Source organism: Bos mutus, chromosome 7 (genome assembly GCF_027580195.1).
Source record: "Bos mutus isolate GX-2022 chromosome 7, NWIPB_WYAK_1.1, whole genome shotgun sequence".
Taxonomy (NCBI): Eukaryota; Metazoa; Chordata; class Mammalia; order Artiodactyla; family Bovidae; genus Bos; species Bos mutus.
Genome location: NC_091623.1, coordinates 55,137,015 through 55,158,904, shown reverse-complemented (window position 1 = coordinate 55,158,904; position 21,890 = coordinate 55,137,015). Strand labels below are relative to the sequence as shown.

General features: G+C 51.8%; 1 protein-coding gene across 5 annotated transcripts in view; it reads right to left on the bottom strand.

The window, feature by feature from the left end:
• Positions 1 to 1,947: 1,947 nt before the first annotated feature.
• Positions 1,948 to 21,890, bottom strand: part of ILF3 (interleukin enhancer binding factor 3) — a 30,403-nt gene continuing 10,460 nt past the window's right edge. The window contains exons 2-20 of one of the 5 annotated variants that reach the window (XM_070373658.1): positions 20,524 to 20,730; positions 19,746 to 19,975; positions 19,415 to 19,592; positions 17,238 to 17,385; positions 15,779 to 15,870; positions 15,287 to 15,382; positions 14,471 to 14,582; positions 13,946 to 14,043; positions 13,278 to 13,389; positions 13,064 to 13,174; positions 12,322 to 12,521; positions 11,808 to 11,975; positions 11,268 to 11,405; positions 10,985 to 11,161; positions 10,725 to 10,878; positions 10,529 to 10,582; positions 6,833 to 7,198; positions 6,103 to 6,228; positions 1,948 to 5,516 (exon numbers count right to left, since the gene is read on the bottom strand). In XM_070373658.1, coding sequence (XP_070229759.1) covers positions 5,380 to 5,516; positions 6,103 to 6,228; positions 6,833 to 7,198; positions 10,529 to 10,582; positions 10,725 to 10,878; positions 10,985 to 11,161; positions 11,268 to 11,405; positions 11,808 to 11,975; positions 12,322 to 12,521; positions 13,064 to 13,174; positions 13,278 to 13,389; positions 13,946 to 14,043; positions 14,471 to 14,582; positions 15,287 to 15,382; positions 15,779 to 15,870; positions 17,238 to 17,385; positions 19,415 to 19,592; positions 19,746 to 19,975; positions 20,524 to 20,526 — 2,700 coding nt within the window. In that variant the 5' untranslated portion in view covers positions 20,527 to 20,730 and the 3' untranslated portion in view covers positions 1,948 to 5,379. Of the gene's footprint in view, positions 5,517 to 6,102; positions 6,229 to 6,832; positions 7,199 to 8,655; positions 10,066 to 10,528; positions 10,583 to 10,724; positions 10,879 to 10,984; positions 11,162 to 11,267; positions 11,406 to 11,807; positions 11,976 to 12,321; positions 12,522 to 13,063; positions 13,175 to 13,277; positions 13,390 to 13,945; positions 14,044 to 14,470; positions 14,583 to 15,286; positions 15,383 to 15,778; positions 15,871 to 17,237; positions 17,386 to 19,414; positions 19,593 to 19,745; positions 19,976 to 20,523; positions 20,731 to 21,890 lie in introns of those variants that run through there. The other 4 variants (XM_070373660.1, XM_070373659.1, XM_070373661.1 and 1 more) reach the window with 4 other exon arrangements.

The window sequence follows — 21,890 nt, the reverse complement described above, 5'->3', positions numbered from 1 at the left end:
GAGATTTGAGTCAAGGCCTGAAGGAAATAAAGAGGGACTCAAATGATATCTGAGAGATCATTTTAGGCAGTGGGAACCATGAGAGCAAATTCTCTGCTGAGGTGGAAATGTACCTGGATCACTTGCGGTGCGGCAGGGAGAGCAATGTAGCTGCAGGAGTGAGGGAAGGAGCAAAAGGTGGAGAGGTCACAGCATGAGATCGTGCAAGGCCTCTGGTTAGCAGTGGGGACTTTGGAGTTCCTCTGAGCTAGATAGGAGAGTGGGGGTTTCTTAATGAAGCGTTTAGAGAGTTTTTCCTATCCCCAGAGGTAAAATCGGGGGTTGGAGTTAAGTTGCATCCGAGGCTCGGTGGCATCTGCTTTAAGATTTCATTGCTGTTCAGCCGGGAGGCCTGGGGGGCGCCACAAGGCCGTCCTGAGGCGGCGCAGGGTGCGCGACTTCAGCACTCTGGACAGCGCCACGCACGTTTCCCGGGGCCAAGGAAGCTGCAGATCTGGGGGCGGAGCCTGAAGAAGCGGCCTATTAAAAGCCGCGCGCCGCGCACAAAGGACTCACCCAATAGGTAGGAGCTTAAGGAACTGTCCAATTGGGAGCGTGGGGGCGATGACGCACCGAACGACGCTAAGAGGCAGAGCCTGTGGAAAGCCTCTATTCGGAGCGGGGATCGTTGATTGGCCCTGTTGAAGCGCGTGCCCAAGAGGCGGTCCTAAGAGCTTGCAAGAGATCATTTTCGAAAGGGTAATTTGGAAAAACCGATCCTTGGGTGGTTTCTGCAGCCAAATGGAAGCCGGTGTACTTTCCCAGGTTCAAAGTCTCCGTGAATCCCCAACCCTTCCCTCCTTGGGGTCGACGCAACTGTGCAGAGGAGCCCCCAAAACTGGAAGGGGTTCTCCTTATGGAGTAGCATATGGAGTTCTCAGATGCAGAACGGCAGGAGTTCGGTTTGCTCTGGAGAGGAGTTAGGGGTACCTCTGACGTTGAAGTAAAAGTCCTTGCAGTCCTGGGGTCGGCTAATTGTCCCAAAAGCCTGGACGATGTTTTCTCTGATTCATTCAGACGGGGTTGAGAGCAGTCCTTGTGTGCTAGTCTCAGCCCCCACAGCCTGGGTGCCATGCTAGCTTTTTGGGAAATACCAGAAAGGCCATGGACCAGGACTTCTGACCTGTGTGGAATGACCTCTATGGCCACTGTCTAAACATTCCAGCTTGTCCCCCCCCACAGTAGAACAGAGTGGTAAGCCTGGACCCCTCTCCTTATCTTGGGCCAAGATTATAATGCATCACTGTGTCCCAGTCAGCTGTTTAGGACATGCAGTTTTAACCCCTCTTGGGTCTGGAAGGAAGGTGGTCCCTGACAAAGTACAGTGGACTTTTGCCACTGTATCACACTGAACCTCAGCTCAGTTGTTGCAGAACTCAAGCCGTTTTGTCCGTCTCTCAGCCTTTATTTTCACCTCTACTACACACAGGTTCTTTACCCAAAAATTGCTCTGGAGTACCACTCAGCCCAAGTTCTTTCTAGCTCTTTCCACAGCTCTCCGTTGTCCTCAGGATGAGGTTGAAAAGTCCTCTGCTTCCCAGTCAAGCCCCTGCACTGGATGGCTCCAGGCTTACATCAAGCCACACTTTTCCCTTCTCATGACCACAATGCTCACTCACCTGAATATTAGCTCCTTGAATTCCACTGACACCTCCCAGAATTTTCTGAGCATGCCAGTCCCTTGGCTAATCCTCAACACACCTTTTGGTCCCACTCAACCATTCTGTCTCACTTGAGACACAGAATGCCTTCCTGTAACACTCTACCCGAGCTGGGCAAGGGCACTCTTGGTGCCTAGAAGCTCCTTGAGGGCTAGGACCAGGTTCACTGCCATATTCCCAGCGCTCAGTACATAGCTGAAACATAAGCAATACCCAATAAACACATTATGTGAATGAAACAAATGAGCACAGTAAGTTTTCATTTATTCTGGAGTGGGTTAGAATGAGCATTTCAGCCAAAAATGCGTGCTGCATTGCTACCCAAAATTGTGTCCACACGTTTTAGAACAGGCCTGTGAAGGGAAGGAAGAGCCCCATGAGGCTCACACCTGGACACTGAATCCTGAGGCTCGACAGCCCAGCTGACTACACCAGAACAGGTTAACGGTGAGAGAGAGAACAAATGAATGTTTCCCTGTCAGGTAGAGGGCAGTCGGGCAGCTCAGGCTGCACCTAGGCACAACCAGGGCCCCGGTGACTACAAATCTACAGAGGTGTATGTCTCTGATTTTTGTCTCCACCATTGCTACTAAAGGCCCTCTTTCATCTGAGGTCACTAGTCCCCAGTACTTACACCCTGTGATCAGTTCAAATTGCTGGCAAGGCCCTGTCCTTCCCTGTGACATCATCTCCTACCACCATGAGGTGTTAAGTCATACTTTCTCCCTTCCTACCTTCCCTCCAAAAGCACCCTTCAGGGTGATGTCTGGTCCCAGGCCATTGACCCCCATGGCCTATCCACCAGTTGACCCTGTCCTGATCAACTCGCTGAGGGTGTAGGCCACCAATCGATCCTCGTGCTGAGGCTCCTGGTGCTGTCTGCTGGAGACTCAGGAACACAACACCATCTTCCAGCAATACATGGGCCAACGTGCCTCTCCATAAGCCAGCTGTTGCCTACCATGGCCATAGCTGAGGAGGAGCTGGAGACTACCTCCTCCACACTGGCCTCCAAGGCTTAGAGGACAACAGGCCTGGGAAAGCCTGGATCACATCTGAAGAGCTGAGGTGTGAGCAGCAAGGCCTTCTCCATGCTAAGGTATAGCCACAACTTGCTGAATCCAGCTTCCTGGGGTGGTAGGTCCCAAGGGCTGGGATACTGTCCATGGTCAGCTGCATCACTGCCACCAAGGTCCTTGAGTGGAATCAGGGTGACAAAGGACCTGTGATTCCAAGTGGGCTCCTCAGACAGGTACTCACTTTGCTGACAAGATGCTGTTGGCTCTGTGCTGTCCACACCTGACTACAGTAATCCTGATTGTGGCTGATGAGCTTCCAGGGCTGACAGCAGCAATGGTCGGTAGAACCTTTACCCAGCCTTGTACTGGGTCGAAAAGTGTTCCCCCCAAAAGGCCTGTCCAATTCCTAACCACCGATACCTGTGAACCTAACTTTACCTGGGAACACATCTTTTTAGATTTTTTTTTAAAAAGGATCATAGGAAGAATGCATCCTAGACCAGGGTACGCCAAAATCCAGTGACTGGTGTCCTTACACAAAGACTCACAGGAAAAGTTCATGTGAAGACAGAGGCGGAGACTGGCATGATGCTGTTACAAGCCAAGGGATGCCTGGAGCCACCAGGAGCTGGAGGAAGCAAGAAGGCAATCCTGCTTCTTCCCAGTTAATTTGTCCTGACTGTGGGAGGGACTCGGTCAGGCCTCCATCAAAGATAAGCCACCCAGGCCCCGGCCCTTCCCCCAAGAGAGGACCATGGCAGCAAGTCCCAAGTCCCTGAGAACATGTCACCACAGGGACATCTTCCTCCGCTGCCTTCTTTGATCTTGAGATGCTTTCCCCTGTGGTGTCAGCATCCAGAAATGTGAATGGTGGCAGCAGATGCTGTTGAGAAACCCACGGTGAAAGCTGTGTGGAGAATGCAGGTCCAGAGCAAAAGTCATGTGGCAGGCAGTATGGGAGTGTTCCTCGCCATGGACTTCTGAGTGACACGGCTTCTGCCCACACCTTTATTATCTCAAATACAGGATCCCAGGGATCTCGTGTGGGCCTCTCTTTGTGGAGCCCCTGAATCGGTCTCCACTAGCACACATACTGAAGGGATACCAGGGCACTTCAGGCCCCATTCCCCAAGCTGGACCATTTGATATCCAGGGCCGCCTCTGCTCTGGCAGTTGACAAAATTCTTACGATGTTTTTTTATTTAGTGCAATCACCTTTCCTTCACCTCCCCAAGGAGGCAAATCTTTATCCTCTGAAGGCATACTGGATGGTTTCTGCCTCGGCTGAGTGACTCTGCATCAAGAATGGTTCACACTTCTCCCAACGGTCAAGGTTAACCAAGCACGGGAGGCGAAGGTCCCACCTGGAGCTCAGAACTTGAACAGTACGTGGTCTGAGAGTGGAGAGGCGACAAAACTAGATAGGTTTCTGCAGAGAGGCAGTCCCAGGCCTCACCGAGGGGCTCCTTCCAGATAGGCAGGTAACACCACTCTCCCCCTGGGGCAGGCCCGGAGTTGAAAAGGGCTGCTTGGGGAGGGGGGTGCCGCTCCTCCACTGCACACTGATGACCCGTAGGTGACAAATGTCCCCCAAACACTGTGCAAATGCCCAAGATGGAGAGGCATCCCAAAAGTGTACTCAGTGGAACAGGCCCCAGGAGGGGGCTGCTGGAGACACCAAGTGCCCTACTTGCAGGGATGGTTCTGGGGCTGCATTCCCCAAACCTTGGGAACCTTCAGCCAGATTCAGCTGGGCTTCTTCAAAGTCAGCTAGTGTACTGAAGTACAAGATCACCTTACTCCACGGTGATTTGAAATTGCACTTAAAAACTCTATTAGAATTCATGGAGCAGAAAATGAACCCTGCCCAATTATGTATGAGCAAAACCCAAACAGCAGTGTGGGCCTCCGGAAGCTGCCCTGCAGGCCGTCGGGAGAATGGTTTCGGAGCCACTGCAACACTGGGTCTCTGGCCCTGGACTTCTCTGGTGACCAGGAGCTGCCCTGCCCCCCACACCCTGCCTTCCTGCGCTGGGAACAGGGTGGAGGCACCCTGCCCATCCTGCTGCAGGTGGGCCAGACACCCAGGGCTACGACGGGCGCAGAGTTTTGTTTTTCTTTATTTGTCTACATTCAGCTCAATTCAGATGTACTGCCTGAATGATGCAGACATACCAAAAAAAAAAAAAAAAAAGAAACCCCACTCTTTCCCACTGGTTTTTAAAATAAAATCTTCACTTATAAAACTGAAACACTAAAGCATTAAAATACAGAAAGCTCGTTTAACTCACTTCACAAAAGCATTAACAGATGACGTATCCCTTCCGTGACTATTTAAAGACAAACTGAGTTAACACTAACACCAATCGTAAATAGACAGAGGGATACTTAACTGCAAGAACTCAAAAAACTCTACTCAGACAAAGTTGTAATGGCAACTAACAAACCATTGAAGACACGGAGTCCCAAACACGGCTAAATATGGGTCACAGGACGGGTCACGGGGGTGACCAGCTGCACCTCACGACACGGCAACGTGGACAGGGGAGGGCGGAGGGGCCTGGAGAGGCCGGTTGACATGTTAACTGTGATGCATAAAACTGAATCTTACAACGGGAGGGTTAAGTGCAGAAGGTACAAATCTTCACCCCTCGGGGGCTTTATCTGTATTGGTAGTTCATGCTGTGGTCTGCGTTTCTGCCATAGCCCCCTTGTGATGACTGGTAGGAGCTGGGAGGACCGCTGTAATTCTGGCCGGACCCTGGAGAGTTGTAGTTCGACTGTGACGAGTAGCCTCCTAATTGAGAGAGGAATGGGTCAGAAGTGAGGGGCACAAGACCCACCCCGTGGTCAGTGCTCGGGCATCAGCCAACACTCAACAGAGCTGTGTCTGTCCATGAGATACAGCAGCAGAGCAGCCCTGGAAGTGCCACTTTGTTAAGTGCCTTTCCAGGGTCAGCGGGCCTAGTTCTCACATGAGCCCTGAGAGGTGGGGCCATCAAGCAGGGCTTACAAGGAGTAGGGATCTGTCCAGTCACAGATGCGTCAGCCATAGGAGCTATGATCAGGCACTGCCTGAGCGCAAGGCTGAACTCACCACCCCCAACCAGAGTTCACACAGCAGGCTATTTGGCCCTCACTGTTCTCAGCATTTTCCCCTGCTGCTGCCAACATTTACAAGAGGGCAATTTCTGGACTTCTCTAGCAGGGGCAGGGGGCTCAGGTTTGATTGCTAGTAGGGGAGCTAAGATCCCACATGCTATGTGGCCAGAAAGTTTCAAGAAGTAAAATAAATTTGGGTCTTAAGAACCCCTGTGGGCTCTGTTGGCTCTGAGTTTAAGCCTCCCCTCACCCCACTGTGCCACCTGCTTCCCCAGGCCCACCTTGTTTGCCTTGGTATGAGGAGCTGCCCCCAGAACCTCCATAGCCCCCATGTGACCCTGGGTTGTAGGACGATCCGCCTGAGCCGTAGCTGTTCCCGCCGCTTCGGCCTCCACTACCACTGTAGTCTGGAGCAGAGAAGACAGTGTGGTTAAGGGGCTGTGGCCACGATGTGGCTGGGCATGCTAGGTTTACCCTTGGCTGAGACCATAGGCCTTTGCAGAAATCCCTGTTTTAACTGTTTGAACTAGGCAACCTGTCCAACCATGAAGTGCCAGGGGTCACTGGAGTCCTGTAATGGCACCACATTCTGAAGCCCAATTCCATCCTGCCTGCTCCAAGCCTCCTCCCTTTTCCCACCTGGCACCCAGCGACCCCTGCCGGGCCCACTCACAGACAGCACAGCTTCCTTAAGGACAGCCCAAGGATGCCCCGAATCTTGTCGTGCTATATCTCCACAGGAGGCGAAGAAGGGGGCAGTAACTGAGCATCTGCTGGGGGCTGTCTCCAGAGCCTAGCCCTGGAGGTGAGCTCATAGCAGCTGGCCTGGCCTCACAGGCTCTATCTATTCTGGTGCCCCAGCCTCTGGAACCATGGAGAAGGCAACAAGGAGGGCACAGCAAAGACTTGGACTGGGAGACTCGGTGCCAGGGTTTTCCTGACGCCCGCCCTGTAGCCAGCGTCGCTAGGCTCTCCACCATGCCTGGGGAGGTGCCCTGCCAGCCAACTCACTGAATTTGCTCTCGTAGCTGTAGTCGGATCCGCCTCCACCTCCAGGGGAGCCGTAGGAATTGGAGTACGAGGAGTAGTTGCCTTGTCCGTGATTGTAGCCTTTCTGCTTGCCCTGTGGGGGTCCGTAGTTGCTGTACTGGCTCTGGCTGTAGGACTGTTGCTGGCCTTGGTGGGGCTGGTAGCCTGAGCCATATGAGGGCTTCTGTTGGCCCCCGTGCGGCTGCTTCTTCCCGGCGTGTTTTGGGGGCACTGGGGAGTTGTAGTTGTCACCTTGGTAGTAGGAACCGTAGCCAGAAGAGCCACCACCGCCCCCGCCGCCGCCACCACCGGCATTCCCCGAATGCCCTCCGTTGCTGTAGAACTGACCTAAACAGGAAGGCAGCAGGTCAGGCGGAGGAGGGGGAAATGGGGAAGGGCAGGAGGGGGTGGTTGCAGCTGTGGGCCCTGAAGGCTGACCCACAAGCCCATGGCCCAGGCCGGGACAGAGGGACGGAGGCAGGACAGCGAGGAGTGGTGGCTCCGGTCCATCAGGCAGCCTGGCTGGGGCTGGCCCCAGCCTTCAGCTCCACTCACCCATCAGCTGACGACAACAATGGATCTTTGCCAAGCAGCGGCACGACAGCAGGCCGACAGCAGCTTTTGCAGCAGATGTCAACATTATAGTGAGATGGGCTCCAAGCGCGGGATGACATTCACGACTAGCTTGCTGCTACCCAGATGTCCCCAACAGTGACAGGAAAAGCAAAGCCCCACAGAAGCAGCCAGCTCCGACCCTGTCCTCCTCCCCTCGCCCCCCAACTCCCCGCTGTGCTGGGAAGAGGCTCGGCAGTCCAAGCCCTGTGACCTCAGGAGATATTCTGTAATGACGCCCCTAAAGCCAGAGCCATTCATGGAAGACTAGCTGGTCTAACCAATGACCTGGGATGTCTCCCGGGTGTGACTTCCACAGCCTCATGGGGAAATCAAACACCAGAGTTCGGTTCCCAACGCCCAGGTGAGGCCTCCCACAGGGCACCCCCCCTCATTCCCAGCACAGCTGCCGGGCACAGGCGGGACCCAGTGGCAGGACTAACAAGTGTGCAGCGAGGCCACCACATTCTCAGGCCCTGAAGCAGAGAATGTCACAATGGATACCCGCCTCCCCAACGTTGGTCGCTAAGTATAGACCCTGGTTTGTTAACAGACTCCAACACTCAGATGGATCCATGGGGGATGGGCCTGACAAGGCAAGGTGATGGAAGGCGGAGGTCAGGTCATGTGGGTGGCTCTCTGACCCAGCCAGGCAATCCCCGACGTTCACGCAAGGGCAGCAGAGCCCCTGGGGCAGGCAGACCTGGGCACACTACCTCTGGATGGCTGCTGCCCCTGACACAGCCAGCCACTGTGTGTGCCCGGGATGGGGGAGGAGGAGAAGGGAATGCCCCCACACACCCAGTCCTTCCTTCCTATATTTAGCAGCAAGTCTCCAGTCTTTTGAATGAGGTGAATCTGGGAGTTCTCAAGGACCTTCCACCCACTGCAGATATATGTCTCATACCACTGTGTCTTGGGTGGTTTGGACAATAATTTGGATAGAGCTAATTTGCCACATAAGTTAATTTCCTCGAGACCCCTCCACTCAGCCCACCAGAAGGCAGAAACACCAGGGAGAAGGCTATGTCCCCAGTGCGAGAGAAAACATGCTTTGGTTCCTGGAGGAGGGGCGGTACCCCCTTGAGACTCCCCCCTCCTCTCTGCAGCCCACCACTTCAGCTGCCCACGGCCTGCACTGAGCGCCTCCTCGCCCCTCCGCCAGCGTGGGGATGAATGAAGACGCCAAGGACTGAGGGCTTGTTACTTTAACATGTATTGATTAAAAAAAAAAATAATAAAGGGGAGGGAAAGTTTTCAACGTCATTTCAGGATAACTATTTCCTGGTATAAAAAGACATTATTCTCAAACAATAACGTTCTTAAAAAAAAAAATACATCATGCAATCAAAGTTTTCAAAAGTTTCACTGAATGTTTCAAACCCCTGGGAACAAACTATGGAATAACCGTTTTGACCAGTTTTTTTCCTGAATAAACGCAAAATCTTGCAAGTCAATGTGGAGGCAGGCTTTGCTGCAAGAATTGTTGATCAGAGCCAAAACCACACTCGTTCCCAAGAAGCGCTCCCGCCAGGAAACGAGGGTCTCATTCAAGAGCCAGAACGCCTTGGTGCACCTCTACATGCAGGGAGAAGCCCCAGCTCAAGCCTGCAACTTCCGGAGAGAGGGCAGTAGCTTTCCAGGCCTTTTGGAACCTGTCGTGGGAGCAGGCTGGCAGCACAGGGTCTGCTGGGGGGCTTGGCTCCTCACTGGAGAATTAGGCGCTATGTATTAGGCTCTTTCTACTTGGATATTTTTAAAGCCCCATTTAAAAGAAAAAGGAAAAAAGAAAAATCCTTAAGAATCCCATGCATTTGCAGTGATGAGTAGGACTTGCAAAATTCTACGTTCTCATTTCCTTAAAGCCTGTCTGTTTCTTGCACTAAGAGTGGAAGCACAGTTTTGATACCTTTGAGAGTTCACCTCTAGCTAAAGCAGCCACAGAATATCGCACTCCGGAACAAGAACCCACCAGAGCAGTTACAAAAGATGGAAGAGGTTAACGTAGCACAATGTACAATTCCCCAACGTTCCCAATGTTTCACATGCTTATGGAAAAAAAGGCAGATTGCTCTGGATTCGGATGTGGTGAAACTGTTACTGTCAAAGGCATCAAAGAGATTTGGGGATTTGTTAAAAGGTTAAAAATTCATACAAAACCTGCTGTAAATTAAGACAAAGGTAGATTAAAATGCATTATTATCTGTCTCTTAAATAAAGTAATGCTTTCCATAAAAAGCAAAGGTGGGCTTTTGCCTTGATGCTGACCAACGCTGGCTCTAGAATTCTGTGCAGTTCTGCACAAAAACGCATTCTCTGAAAAATTGTTTTCCACTTATTGTGAACTTCAATAGGACCAAGTTCAAAGGCAAATCACGATAAAAACTGCCATTGTCTTAAATTCTGCAGGCTAAGAGTTTCAGACAAGCTGCGGTGACAAGCCACGGTTGAGAAACCCAGTGAAGCACAGGGCACAGCACGGACACTTTGGGTTTTGGAGTTCGAGAAAATTGGAGTAAAAAGTTGATTTTGTGTGCAATACTTTTAGATGCTCTAGGAAGACCCAAAATCATGATAGCCGTAGCAGTCTGTGAAAAAGTCACCTACAAAAGGGGGAGACAGAGCAGAGAAAAAAAATTAGAATTCTTTTGAAAAAGGGCACAGAGCGCCACATTTGAAATTCATGTTTTAGATTTCTCTGCTCCTGTAACCCCCCAATGAAGGCTCCTTCTCAAGACAAGAGCTGTGCACTGTCAGGAAAAGCGTATTCACAGGTTTGGTGCTTCGCATGGCTTAAAGCAGAGAAATTTAAAATTTTGATTTTTAACGAATTTGCCAGTTAGTTATACAATGTGAGCCTTAACACTTAGAGAGTAAATTATGCTTCTGCAGCATGGGGGCGCTGGAGGACCACTTGCCCTAACACCAAGCACAGGTGCCAGCCGCCCATGAATCTCAGGGAGGCTGTTGCTGCTAATACTGCTGGGCCACCCTGCTCTAACTCAGGCCACGGGAGCTAAACTGCAGCTTCTTCCCAAGCTCAGACAAAGAGAAACACGCACTTACTGTAGCCAGCAGTCGCTGAGTTGCCTCCATACCCGTAGCTGCCATACCCGGCGCCTGAAAGGGAATGGACAGGGTCACCAGGGTGGGAGATTGTCTGCCCCACCCATGCCTCTTATGCCGGGGGTGGGGGTGGTGTTCCCACCCACTGCAGGGAGCAGGCCAGGCCCCTGGGGACAGTGCAGGACAGGGTCCTCACCAGCATTCATGTAGCCTCCATGGTTGGCACCACCGAACCCTCTCCCTCTCCCTCGACCACGGATGTTCCCTCCTCTTCCCCGTCCTCGGAGGTTGGGGGGTGGGGGTACTTCATTGTGCATGGGACCCCCCATGCCGAACCCCGGGTTATGTGGCTGGATGGGAGGAAAGACAGACAGCTTACATTCACCTCCCACTCAAATGACCAGAGAACACCCGCCAAGGAGAGAACACCCAGAGAATTCAGGGCTGGACACTCACCTTAGCAGCAAATTTTGGGCCACCTCTCACAGGCACAGGGGCTCTCTTCTTCTTGTTGGCCTCCAGGGAGAGAGGGGCATCAGGGAACAGCTTTTCTAGTGCAGCCAGGGCGGCATATGCTTTGGCCACCTTTTTGTTTGAGCCAGCACCCTGAAACTTCTGGCCGTCCACCTCGACCTGGGAAGAACAGATGTGTGTCAGGGGTGACCCAACACCGCCCTTGGGGCAGGGACCTCTCCAAAGACCCCAGGTCCCCATGGGAACCACTTCTGGGACCACTCACCTCCATGACGAAGCGTTTGTCGTGGCTGCCCCCTGTCTCTGAGATGAGTTCGTACTTGAGGCCACGCCTCTTCTCGTTAAGTTCCATAACAGGGTTCTTGCCATGCTTGGTCAGGATCGGCCCCTGCTGTTTTACGTTCTCAGGGAAAACAGAAAAGAACACCAACAAACTCAGCTAAGGTCTTTCCAACAGGTGGCAGCCGCCCCTGTGTTAAGGGTCTGAGGCCCTCCGCTCCACTCACTGCTGCCCACCCCCTGGAAACCATCCGCGGGCTTGCCAGCAATGGGACCACCTCCCCCACGCCGTCTCTCTCAGGGAAACAGCCGAGCCTCGACTGCAGGCCTCCCAGGTGCAGCCCCCGGTGTTGGGTCAACGCCAGCACAGGCCTTGACAGCTCACACTTCAACTCTGCCCCCCCAGGGCCCTGGACTGGAAGGCTGTTATGCTTCTGGAGGAAGAGAACGAGGACCAGTGACTGTCCTTGTTCAGGGGACCCCAGGGCACTCCTGTGGGGCCTCAGAGCACCCACCCTGTGCTCACCTCGGTGGTGGGATCAGAGGGGAAGGCAGCACTGGGCGTCGAGACGGTTTCCACCACAGGTGGAGGGGCCACCACGGCAGGCTTTGCCTCTGTCTCCTCAGCGGAGTCCTCCCCCTTGCTGGAGTCTCTGCCTTCAGCACCCGTGGGCAAGCCCATGTCCTGTAACACCTGCAGCGGGGGGAGACACCATGTCCCCAGTGAGGAAGGGCTCGCCCAGACAAGAATTCTCCCACATCCAGCACCCTGAATCAGCAGCTCTTAGGGAGGCATCCAGCCAACTGGAGGCACTTCCCTGAAGCTCCCAAGACCACCAAATGCCCACCTACATTTGGAGGCCCTGCGCCCCTCAATGACGGCATTCTGGCCGTGTGTGCCTTGGCCACTGGTCAGGTCTCTGTTTCAGTGTTCCCATTCCCTCCCTCAGCCTCGTGCTTGAACAGGGGAAGTGGCTCTCAATGGGTGTAAAGCTGAGGGAGGCGCTTCGCCGTTCCACCGCATTGCCGGCCACACTCACCTTCACAGCCACGTGCAGCTTGGCCGTCTTTTTGGAGGGCCCAGAGGCCTCGAAGGAGCTCCCGTCCACCTCAACTGACATGGTAAAAATGGGGGCGTGCACTGGACCGGTCTGGGAAATCAGTTTGTACTGCAGCCCTGGTTTGAGCTGGTTCAGTCTCATCAGGGCATTCATTGCTTGTGGAGGCTCTGCCTTCTCCTCTAGAGAGAACATAGTAACGCCGCTCTAGAATGCCAGTCAATTCTGACCCTGACAGGGACACTCTCCTGACTGCCCCCCCACACACACCACGTGGTGGAATGGGCAGGAGACTGGGTGGCCAAATGTGCTGAAGGCCTGCCTGCCCTGCTATCCAGACCCATACCTTGACTGTGGTCACCAGCTGAGGTGCATCCATCTTAGTTGTGTTCCATGCCCATGCTAAGTTTAATCACTCCCCTTTATGGATCACAGCCTTGTCATGGCGAAGGGGCTTGCACAGCTCAAGGAAGCTATGAGCCATGCCATGCAGGGCCACCCAAGATTGATGGGTGGAGTTCTGACAAAATGTGTTCCACTGGAGGAGACTGGCAAACCACTCCAGCATTCCTGCTGTGAGAACTCCATAACCAATTACTCTCAAAAGGACTTCCACATCACATCCGAGAAAAACAGAACAAAAGCAGGTATGTCACCACTTTGAGCTAAACCTTCATGAAGCCAGATGGCAGCTAAAACAAGGACCAGGCGTGAATGTTTGTACCTTTCTTCTGAATCTTCTTCTTCTTTTTGCTAGGAGACTTTTCCTCCCCATCTTCCTCCATGGGGCGTTTCATGGGCGTAATGGCGTAGGTGGTGCTCGGGGGTATTTGAACTGAAACAAGACAAGGACGGCAGCAGCTCAGACTCTAGCCTGTCCTCCGCCAGGAGCCCATGATGACATCGCCGTCTGGGCCCAGGCCCCGCGGCCTCCGTACCTGTATAGTCCACTGGGTTTTCATTCTTTGGTTTCTTGGGCATCTTAGATGGCAGAGGGTCCATACCCAGTACTTTATGGAGCTGGCCAAACGCAGCTAGTCGCAGCGCGTGCTGGAGAAGGGGAAGAGGAATCTGACTCAGCCGCCCTGCACTCCCAGCCCTCATGTGTGCGCTCACTAATGCCTCCTGGAAGGGGTGGGAGCTGAGGTGGTTGCTAATGGTCTCCCCTATAACAGCAAGGGGTCCTCCGCCAGCCAGGGGAGGGCCTGATTGCCAGGGCCCAGCCTTGCTGTGGGGGAAGGCCAGCCTGTGACCACCCCCCTCAAAAGAATACAGGAGACCCCAACCTGGGGACTGGTTGCCACACGGAGCCACGGGGTGGGCCTGCGAGGGAAGGACCCCTGGAGCAGTCCGCACAGCAAATACGTCTCCCTGCTGAACTCGGGTGTCTAAAAACGGCACTCGAGCAGGCCAAGGGGGGGCAGGTGACAACCTCGCGTGGCGCCAGGGGAAAGAAGCAGCCCAGGTTGGGGCGCCCTGTATCAGGCCCGAGCCCCTGACCTTCGGGCCCCAAGCTGAGCCTACCCTGAGAATACCCAGTAATGGAACTGGAAGCCAGCGATTACAGACTGGGTAAGGGCTCACGTGGCAATGGCGATGACTATACCTGCGCACTCTGTGTGATATCTTCCCGTTGCTGTCTGTCTAGATGCCCAATAGCATCAGTGGCTTCTTTTTCACAAGGGTCATAAATGCCAGAACCATCTGAAGGCAGGAAACAAGGAAGATATGCAGAGGATTATCTTTTAGCATCTCGGAAGCGTGGTGCTGGGCTGAGGGAACCAAGTGCATTACCCCCCGCGCCCCATCCACACCCAGCTCTGGAAAACACGCCGGGCTCAGTGACCCACTCGGCGACCAGCCCGTGAGAGAAATAAGCCACTTGTGTCTCAGAGCAAGGAGCTCGCGTGGGAGTGGGTCACTACTGCCCCGGATCCGCCCGGAGTCACAGCTGCGGAGCCGGCACAGGGCTGGATATGATGGTGCAAGAGGGTAGTCACATGCTTCACCCCTGGGGGGACACGGGGCTGCTGCTGCCCTACCCACTCAGGGGACCCGCCGGGAAGTGGCCTCGGGGCCTTGGTCCCTGTCCTTTCCTTTCCCTGCCACCTGCAAAGCACAAGGCCCCAACCTGGCATGACGATGCCCGAAGCCAGGCACTCCAGCACCCTCCGCAGGGCCTCGCCAGCACCCATGGGTCTGTTGGCTGTGCCGATGGACTTCTCACAGAGAAGCTCGAGGGGCTGAAAGGGAAGAGGGAGAGTTAGTCACCAAGTCCAGGAGGGAGCAGGCTGACTCTGAGGCAGTGTCCCCCTGTGTGTGTGTTTATCAGAGTCAAGGCCCTCCAAGTTCCCAAGCCAGATTCACAAGCCAGAGAAAGCACACCTAGGATGGGGCTCCACCATCTTCTCCGTAAAGGGAGTGATGTTAAGTCTCTTAGGCTGTAGGGGCCAAGAATTGAAGCTGTGTACTTAGGTACTTAAAATGCAGCATTTAGAAAGATAAAAACCAGGAGGGGATGTATGTATACTTATAGCTGATTCATGTTGCTGTACAGCAGAAACTCATACAACACTGTAAAGCAATTATCCTCCAATTAAAAAATAATTTAAAAAAAAGCCATTCTTCACCATAGACTATAGAAAGAGGCAACTGGCCAAAATAGGCCTGTGGGCCTCAGTCTGCTGACCCTTGTCTCAGAGCAGCTACAAAAGCGTCTACACGGAGTGGAGCCTGTTCCAGTAAGTACACCGCTGGCTGAGCTGTGCATCCTCCTCTGGGTTCCTCTCAGCCCCACCCAGGGTGTGGCACTCAGCAGGACTCTGATGGGATGCATCGGCCACACCCCAACGGGCCACTCCAGCCTGCTGATCAGCAACACAGTCCTGGGGTCTGGGAAGTCTCTGCACACATGACCCAAGGTGACTACAGCTCCAAGGTGCCTTACCCATCCTCTGAGGGGACCCCAGGTGGGCACTCGGGTGCACAGGTCCCTCAGGACCCGGATGACAATGACACACGACTTCAGCCCGTTGGCTCTGGCCTGGAGGAACAAAGCACAGGCTCTTTACCCCAGGGCACCTCCCTGAACACGAGGCAAACATGAAAAACACAAGCCTCAGGGTGCTACTTTGTCAAGGGTAAACGAAGGTGAATGTTTACGACCATCAAGTGTGTGGTCGGCAGCAACTCCACCAAGTGGACGGTAATAACGTCATTACTCTTGGCACAAAGCAGCAGCTCCCCACCTACTCGGTCACAAGCCTCCTGGGGGATGTGTCAAATTTGTCTATGCGTGCTCCTTTAGCAACCACACGCCAGCAGTTGCTAAGTTCAGCACAGCGCTCTTCAACGTTATCAAAACTTTATGGTGAAAGTTAGCCAAGTTAAAACTTAGGAATTCTCTACCGAAAGACAAATAGAAGAACAAAATGCAAACCTGGAACCACTTGGCGTGTCGGAGGGACGCCAAGGCAGCAAGGCATTTCTGCCTGTCCAGAACGTCCGGGGGGTCGTTGACTGATAGCGTTTCTATTCATGGATGGAATAAGAAGACAAGGTACAGTTTGACCAAGGGGTTTCTGTCAGGTGGAAAGGGGATGTGGCAGCTTCCTAAAGGGCAGCTGAGGCTCCCAGAATCTCAAGTCCTCTCCACCCTTGACCAGGGAAGGAGATGCTTGAGCACACTGAACTCAGCCCCGAGAGGAGATTGTAAAAATCAGAGGCCCCCTCCAAAAAAAAAAGAAGAAAAAAAAAAAACCAAAAAGAAAAACAAAAAAAACAAAAACAAAAACAAAAACAAAGTGGGAAGGTACTCTAAAAGGAACAATCCCATGGGGGAGGGGGACAGATAGGTGGACCCTATCTTCTAATAGATGGTTACCTTGCTTCCTCTCCCCAGGATCTCCCAGTAAATGAGCTATGCTAAAAAATTCATTAGCAAAAAGAAAAAACAAAAACCAAAACCGGGAAAAAAAAAATAGGTGGGGGGAGTAGAAATGCACTCCCTCTCTGCCTCCCACAGGTCATCCCCTGAGGCAACCATGGCAAAGGGGACCACCTCCGCCCGCCAGGCGGGACTGCCCCAGCCCCAGCCCTTGACAGAGTCAGTCCTGTTGGTCAAAGGTCCAGCGTCCCTGAATTGATCAACTAGAGGGCTCTGGTGGTGAACCGGTATCGGAACCGAAGGGCACTGAGGAACCTCAACAAGGGTGCGCTTGAGCCTGTGCTGCAGCAGAACCCGGGCGTTTGTCGCTCCCACCACCTGTGCGTCAGGGGTTTGGATAAGGCCAGTCACCCATCCACCCAGAGATGCGCAAGGGGCCCTGGGCGGACTCGGAATCGTGAAAGCATGAGCACTGTCCGAGGTTCCAGGATTTGGTCTGAAAATTACTCCACTGTTAGAAAAAACTTTATCCAAAACTCTGCCCCAGCTCTCTGCATCTCGATCACGGCCACAGGTAACAGCAGCCAGTGGAAGAAGACAAACGAAGAGGCCCTGGTTCTACTGCAACACAAGCTGTTTGCACAAGTCCAACGTGATACTCATGCAGATACCATCTGGTTGTCTTCTGTACTTTAAAAACCCTACAGTCACCGGGGACACGCTTTTCCAAGGCCAGAGACTGGCTCAACCGAAAAAACACCTTTAACACTGATAAGAACATCCAAGGATTAGGGCGGTGCAATCCGCTCGGAAAAGTACTACTCACTTTTAGTGCAACTGTTTTTTCAACCTCCCAGAACGGAAACCCAATGGGAGATGTGAGCTCGAGTAAAGGTGGTCAAAGCTACACCGCTAGCCTTTTATCAGAGCAATCTAAAACTTCATAGCACATTTTAACAGTGAGGGGATACCACAGTGCCAACGCCCTGCTGGCCTTTCTCAGCCTCCCTACCTCCAGCTAATACTTTCTCCATTTCTTCTCTGACAACAGGGGAGGTCAGGTGGATGGTCAAGGACAATGGAGGCTCTTTTGTGTTTTTTATCACAATCGCAGCGTCATCAACAGACTGGAGTATTTCATACTTGTCATCTGTGACAGCCTACAAAAGAAAATGCAACTGTCAAACACTTGCTTCCCAAGACCATCCACAGTTCTTTTGAGCTCCTGATTACAACTACAGGCCAACTTCTTGGGTTGTGACTGACAGCAGCGCCTTCCACTAGGGGTCAGAACGCCCTCTTACTGGACAGGTCTTTGGCCATCTTCCAGGTACTCCAGGGAGGAGATGACTACTTAGCAGAGGAAGCTTTGTAATACAATGTTAAGAGTTAAGGGTCTGGGAGGAGATGGCCGTGTGAAATCCTCACTGTGTCACTTGGGAGTCACATAACTTTCGACAGATCACTCCATCTCATCAAGACTGTGGTTTCTGATTTGTAAAATGGACTTAGGGACACAACCGACACCCAAGGCGGCAAAGGAACTGAACCGGACACGGCACAGAAAGCACAGCACCCAGGGCGGTGTGGGCAGCCAGCCACCGCTGTATCCACACACGGACGAGCAGCTATCACAGGGCGTGGAATGAAAACTGCGGGGTGCAACAGTTTCATATGGCAACTATGAAAGCACGCACTTGCTGCAAATGCATGCTACAAGGGTCTATAAAATGACGTTCATGCCTGTAACTTCTGCTTTCTTCTTTATACCAGTTTATATGCCCTATAAAGAAAACTTGAGTATTTATGACTTTTGTCAAAGAGAACAAAAAAAGTTTCGGGGAGAACAAAAAAAGTTTCGGGGAGAACAAAGGCACTGTAGAGAATCCAAGCTGACTTTGCTCCACCTCAGCATTATTAGACGTGCCACAGACCACTCTTGGTGGCAGGGCGTCCTGTGCACTGGAGGACCTCGGAAAGCCTCTCCAGCCTCCACCTACAGATGCCGGCAGCACCGCACCCACTCTGCTGAGATAACTTACACTACCTCTAAACTCACTCCATGTCCCCTGGGGTGCAAAATGTGCTCCAGTCAAACAACACTCATCTATATGATAAATATATACTTTCTTGGGACTTCCCTGGTAGTAGAGACTCCACACTTTCAATACAGGGGGCGCAGGTTCAATCCCTGGTAGGGGAACTAAGATCCCGCAGGCCGTGTGGTGTGGCCAAAAGAGAAAAACAGGGGTAAAAAAAACACCTTTGCATCTCTCCATAAACACTCTACGGAAATGGTCTTTCCTTTAGAAACATCTATGTCAACTTAATTTTCTACACTTAATATACTTTTTAATAGATAAAGATGGAAACTAACTTAAAAAACTATCACTCAAACAAAAACTTCAGGGCTGCCTTCCCTTTTAACAGCTCCCCAAAGCCTTTCCACACTGCATTAGCTGCTCATTTCAATTCTGACCTCTGTCCTGAATCCCGAGGGGTCAGTCACACGTGACAGGAGATTTACATGGGAAAATGAACAGTGTATCTATGGGGTGAGAATTTCTACTTTCTTCTTTTCTTATCCTGTGGCTGAATCCAGGGTAATGTCCCCAGGAGGCACTGAGGGGCAACAACACACAGACATTCTGAAGCCCAGACATCTCACCAGCCGGGGACGCGGGGTCAGTTACTGAGTTCCCCGCACCTCAGTCCCATCCACTAGAGTACTTAAGATGATCAAGCCCCACTTCAGTCATCATGATGAAATGATGTGTGCAGAGCTTCTCTGGCCTAGGGCCTGGTTCAGTGAATGCTCAAGAAATGCCAGAAGTTACTATTTATATAGTACTTCTGCAGTGAGGCAAATAAATTGGTTAAAAACAACTTTTTTGAAGTCCAGGTTTGCATTAAGGAGGAAGACTTGATAACTGAATATCCTTTGCAGCCACCCGCCCATCCATCCATTGCTGGAGTCTGGATGTGAAGGTCATGCCCAGTGCCGCCTGGTGCACAGTAGGCTCCCGGCCCGGCTGCCGGGCGTCTCTGCAGCATCCTGTCGGGCAGCTACAGAAATGTGAGAATGGCAGGGGCCAGGCTGGGTGTGGAGCATGCCTCCCGGGGCACAGCACAGTTGGTCATGTGTTCCCCTGACCACCCTGCATCCCCAGTGGAAGTGGGCACACTCACAGTGAGCTGGATGGCCAGGTTGTCAGCCACCTTGTCCAGGAGGGCAGTTGTGGGCTTCTCCTTACACAGCAGCACCAACTCCAAGTCCAAGTCCCCCTTGAGCAGTAGGCCCTTTGCCACGAGGCCAACACGCATCACTCCCCTCAGGGTTCTGGTCATGTGCTCTGTCTTCTGCTCCCTGAGAACAGCCCAACACAGGCCCAGTGAGATTCAGGCTGGCCAGAACCCAGGGGCGCCGGAAAGGCTGGCGTTTCTTAGAAAAAGGAGAGCTCAACCCTGCACTGGCCAGTCTCCCTAGATATAAGAAAAACACCTTACAAAGCCAACCTACCCAGCCCCTTCTTTGCCCTCGTCTTCCGCAGGCACATCCACATTCTCAGACTCGGCATGGTCGCTGCTGCCTTTCTCTTGCTCATCGATCCAGTCAGACACAGCTTTGAGAGCCCGCTCTGTGTGGGACACCATGTTCTGGACTGCCTCCAGCTCCTCTTGTGTTGGGTAAACGGAAGAGTGCTTTGCCATCACATGGCGATCATCATTCACAAAAATTCTCACTGGACGCTGGAGATGTGAAAACTTAGTTAAAAACGATGTAAGGAGACCAAGCAGCTTGATGCTTAATCTGTTCAGCTGTACAGCTCACAATTACACACATGAAAGTAAGACTATATGAACACATCTGAAGATCTGAGAAGGACAACCGAACACAGCAGCCGTGCTTTCTCTAGGCCACGGGAAGAAGGGGGCACGTTACACATTTCTGTATTACTACAACTGTTACAGTACGTACTTAAAGAGTCTAATGAAAAATGACCATAAAACCAAATGCTCTGGGGAGACAAGACAGGTGAAGGCTACTGAGAGGTACAAATTACCAAGTATAAAATAAATTAAAAGGACAAAATGTACAGGATAGGGAATGTAGCCAATATTTTATAATAACTTTATATGGAATATAAATATGAAATGACTGTTGTACACCTGAAACTAATATACTGTAAGTCAACTATACTTCAAAAAAAAAATCAAATGCTTTGGGGCAACACCACAAACATTTTTGTACGTGAATGAAGAAACAGTATCTATGATTAAGAAAATGAATTTCTTACCATTTTTACTTCACTTTATCTGCAGTGTCTGGAAATCAAATTTTTGCTTATCTTTTCAAATTGTGACAGATTTCCTTGCTGTTATCAATACTTCAACTATCTATAAGATCAGAAAATCTTTTTTAGTTTCATGTATTTCATCGGTGGAGGAGTCTGAGCAGTCAGATAATCCCGCAGGAGGAAAGCGATGCTGCCTCAGGAAGGAGTCTGTTAACACAGCAAGACACATCTCTATTTCCAAATAATCACTAACCCAAGGTACAAACAACTAATTATAAAACTCCCCCAAAATGAAAACAGCTGGTTTCTAGAAGCCACGTTTGACTTCAGGCCCACACTCAAAATGGTTTTTACTTTAAAAAAAATCTCCTTTCAACATTTCGCGATATGAAGTATGCCAACTTTTACAAATAAACCTATTACCAAGCCTCCCCCAAATGGTATGGGTTAAAATGTTCAGCAAAATCTTGGTGTCTGGAGAAGGGAAAGAGAAGGAAGGAAGGCGCGAGCTCTGACCCTTGAGGGTTAGGAAGACGTGGAAGGAGAGCAGGAAACAGAGGGCCCCAGACAGCTGCTGTAGATTGGTGAGGCAGGACCTTCCAAAGCGCCAGGGGGACACGCCCCCACAGCACGTGGCCACCCCTGGGCTCAGCTCTGCAGTGGCTGAGACCACTGAAGAGGACAACACAAGTCTCCAAGACAAACACAGCTATAATTACAATTTTGGACTCTAAATAACATGCTGGCTACAACCTACTCAATTCCCACTCTGTGCAAACAGTCTGGTCCACACTGTCTGGTCCACACTGAAATCTTCCAAATGAGTAAACAACCCAAAAAGCCTCATCAGCAGAGGAGGCAACAGATTGACTCCACCCATTCCATCCAACCACATAACAGCTAGCCCCTTCCATCCACATCGGTTGTTACCAGCCAGTGCAGTAGGTTCATCTCAGAAAGGCATTCACTTCAAGGATAAACACTGACAAGACTAGCCCAAATGAGAATTTCCCATAATGCTTTAGGACTAGCTAACTACCATTGAAAACTTAGGGGTTGCCAACTAAAGCCTGAAAATCTAAGGGTGGAATGAGAAGTGATATTCCTGCAGAATCAGGCAAGACGACAGATGGGGTCTAATGCTTCATGACGGGGACTGAGAGAAGGAAGAAGACCACAAGTCCCCGGGCTCAGCCCTGGCTGTGCCTGAGCCCTTGGTAAGCCACTCACTCAGTAGTCACCAAGTGGGAGCTTTTGCCACTACCTGTGTGGCCTTCAAGTTCCTTGGAGGTTCCTTCAACCCGCAACATGGAATCTACTCCTCTACCTCTTCAAGGAGGGTGTGAAAATTAGATGAGTTGGCCTGT